The sequence below is a fragment of the Haemaphysalis longicornis genome, unplaced genomic scaffold (assembly GCF_048455015.1).
Source record: "Haemaphysalis longicornis isolate Haplotype H1 unplaced genomic scaffold, Haemaphysalis longicornis Haplotype H1 scaffold_8, whole genome shotgun sequence".
Classification (NCBI taxonomy): domain Eukaryota; kingdom Metazoa; phylum Arthropoda; class Arachnida; order Ixodida; family Ixodidae; genus Haemaphysalis; species Haemaphysalis longicornis.
The window spans coordinates 2008771-2011380 of record NW_027526445.1 but is presented as its reverse complement, the minus strand read 5'-3'; the positions used below and the strand labels follow the sequence as shown (position 1 = coordinate 2011380).

At 53.4% G+C, this 2610-nt stretch overlaps 1 protein-coding gene across 1 annotated transcript; it reads right to left on the bottom strand.

Moving 5' to 3' along the window:
• Positions 1–368: 368 nt before the first annotated feature.
• Positions 369–1526, bottom strand: LOC144149723 (uncharacterized). Its single transcript, XM_077681376.1, has one exon. The coding sequence runs from the start codon at positions 1524–1526 to the stop codon at positions 369–371; it is 1158 nt and encodes a 385-aa protein (XP_077537502.1).
• Positions 1527–2610: the final 1084 nt, after the last annotated feature.

The following is a 2610-nucleotide window of genomic DNA, read 5'->3' as shown; positions in this document are numbered from 1 at the left end:
AAGAACCGTGAACAAAACAGTCGTTTGACGACCAGCTACAGTAACACGAGCAGAGCACATTCCCATAACAACAGGTGTCCCTCCATCAGCGACTCGAACAAGATGTGATCTTGGTGGCGTCATAACTTTTCGTAAACGGCGGCGAAGATGAGCACTCATTACAGATAAATGCGCTCCTGTATCGATGAGGGCACTGACAGGAACGCCGTCAACTTCAACGTCCAGTAAATTGGTCCGGGTAGCCGAGGTCAAGAGAGGATTTTCGGGCGTGGTCGGGAATGCAGCATCACCTCCGGGAGCTGCATTACCTAGTTTTCCGAAGGAGGTCGAGCGTAGTCGGACGTCGGGGATGGACGGCGAGGCTGTGGTCAGCGGGACTGGCGGCGTTGGGGCGACGGCGAACGGTTGAATCGGGTGAGCGGACGGTTAAAGTTGGTCGGGTTCAGCTCAGGACGGGAAGAGAAGCAGTTCTGCCGGTCATCGGAGTAGCCAAAGGGTGGTCGAGTACTATAGTCGGAGTAACTGTTGCGGAAGAATGAGACCCGGCGGCTGCGACAGTACCGGGCAATGTGGCCAACTCTGGAGCAATGGAAACAAATTGGTTTATCGTCCGGGGTACGCCACTCAGCGGGGTTACGGCGTGGGTAGCGTGGAGGAGGACGTTCGTTGTGGGAACCGGGTGACCTGAACCCTTGTCCGAACGGAGAGCTAAGCGAGCACACTGGGTGAAGGCCCATGTTGGCTATTTGGTCGCGTACAACGGCCTGGATAACGGCAACGGTGTGGAGGTCGTTCCGATCGGGCATGTATGGCACCGCAGTAGTAGGGGTCATAGCCTCCAGTTCTCGGCGCACGATTTTGGTTATATCCGACGACGATGGAACAGGATCTTGTAGGCAGGGAATACGGGCTTGCAGGTTGCCATCTTCACACGAAGAGGTCGCTGCTGTGTGTGGAAGTCGTGCGAAATTGTGGGCTATTCGGCGTCCTTTGGCCTCCTCGAAGCGCCGGCATTCCTTAATGATGGAATCTACTGTGGCACAGTCTTTGCATATAAGAAGGTGGAATGCATCGTCCGCAATGCCCTTCAGTATGTGTCCCACCTTGTCGGCCTCCGGCATTGTGCTGTCAGCCTTCGAGCACAGGGCCAAAACGTCCTGGATGTATGCGACGTATGATTCAGTCGACGTCTGGGCGCGCGATGCCAGTTCCTTGCGGGCAGCAACCTGGCGACCAAGAGGCTTTCCAAACACTTCTCGGAGCTTCGTTTTGAAGACTTCCCAGCTGGTCAAATCGGTCTCGTTCGTCTCAAACCACTTGCGCGCAGGACTCTCCTCTTTAAGATAAAAGATGACATTCGCGAGCATGATGGTGGGATCCCACCTGTTGTGAGCGCTAACACGCTCGAAGAGGCTGAGCCAGTCGTCCACATCAGTTTCGTCCGCGCCGGTGAATATTCCAGGCTCTCGGGGGTGAGACACGATGACGAGGGGGGTCGTCGTCGCAGTCGCTCCATCACCAGGCATTGTTACGCGAGGAACAGAGCGTCCACTCCGAAGCTCCGTGGTGGGTGGAGTACGCCCGGGCGAGCGGTACGGGATGAGGTGGTGAAACCAACTCCGCAACCTCCACCACAATGTTAGGATAAAAATGAGGCGTATTTGCGTTGTTCACACAGTCTGCGATGGGTGCATGCAGCAGCGCATAAACGAACAGTTCGCAAGCCGACCGATCAACCTTCTCCTCTTCTTCCTCGAACCGAGCACCGTCCAGTGTCTCTCGTCGTCTTCGTCGTTTGCCCGTATTTCTAGCGTCACGTAACAATATCAAGATCACTTCTAAACTGAGGGCGTGGGTAATTGGATAAATGTACACTGACACCTATCGCTTTAAACGGTAGCCTGAATGCTGGCTGTAGAATGACACATGATTTACCACGAGGAGGTCGCTATGTAAAGGAGGAAATAGGGTGCTCCTTCTGAGCGCGCGTTATTTACGGGTGCCTTGAAAAGCGTCTGCGGTGGTCGGATCGGCGAAACGTTATACTTGCAATGTCGAGGAACTTACCGCCACCTCAACCGATAGCACAGTGCTTGGATCATCGAACTTCCATGGTCAATGTCAGCGGCAAGACCAGCAAACACATTATTTCATTCCCACACCCAGGATTGAGGAATTGCATTATTGATTGCAAAGCTCAAGGCCCCAACAACCTACGAAATTCACAGTTGCAGGAGCATGTGCTGTGGCGAAAATAGGTCCATGAAAACGCAACGAGCTCCATTGCATTTGGAAGAAACGAGGTGTTCATGAAACGCAATTTTATGAAAACCGTTGTTCATTTACGTTGCGTTCGTTCTTCTCCTCTCCCTGTAGATGTGCAGGGGCTTGGCTAATCGCCTATGTTAAGCCTAAACTGAGGTTTAACACGGCAGAGCTGCGAGTGTAATTTAAACACCTCGGCCTGCTATGGCTCTCTTCGCGTGTGCCGGGAAGTTAATACTGGTGGCCCCGGTTAGGCCGCAAAACGCTATTTCTACTCTTACGTAAGCTAGCAGTATTCCTCCGCCATGGAATGTCTGTTCTAGGCCGCAGTCATCATGTCTGGCG

Bases quoted from the DNA above. Each gene is read 5' to 3' on its own strand.
- LOC144149723 (XM_077681376.1), bottom strand. From the start codon at position 1,526: ATGCCTGGTGATGGAGCGACTGCGACGACGACCCCCCTCGTCATCGTG.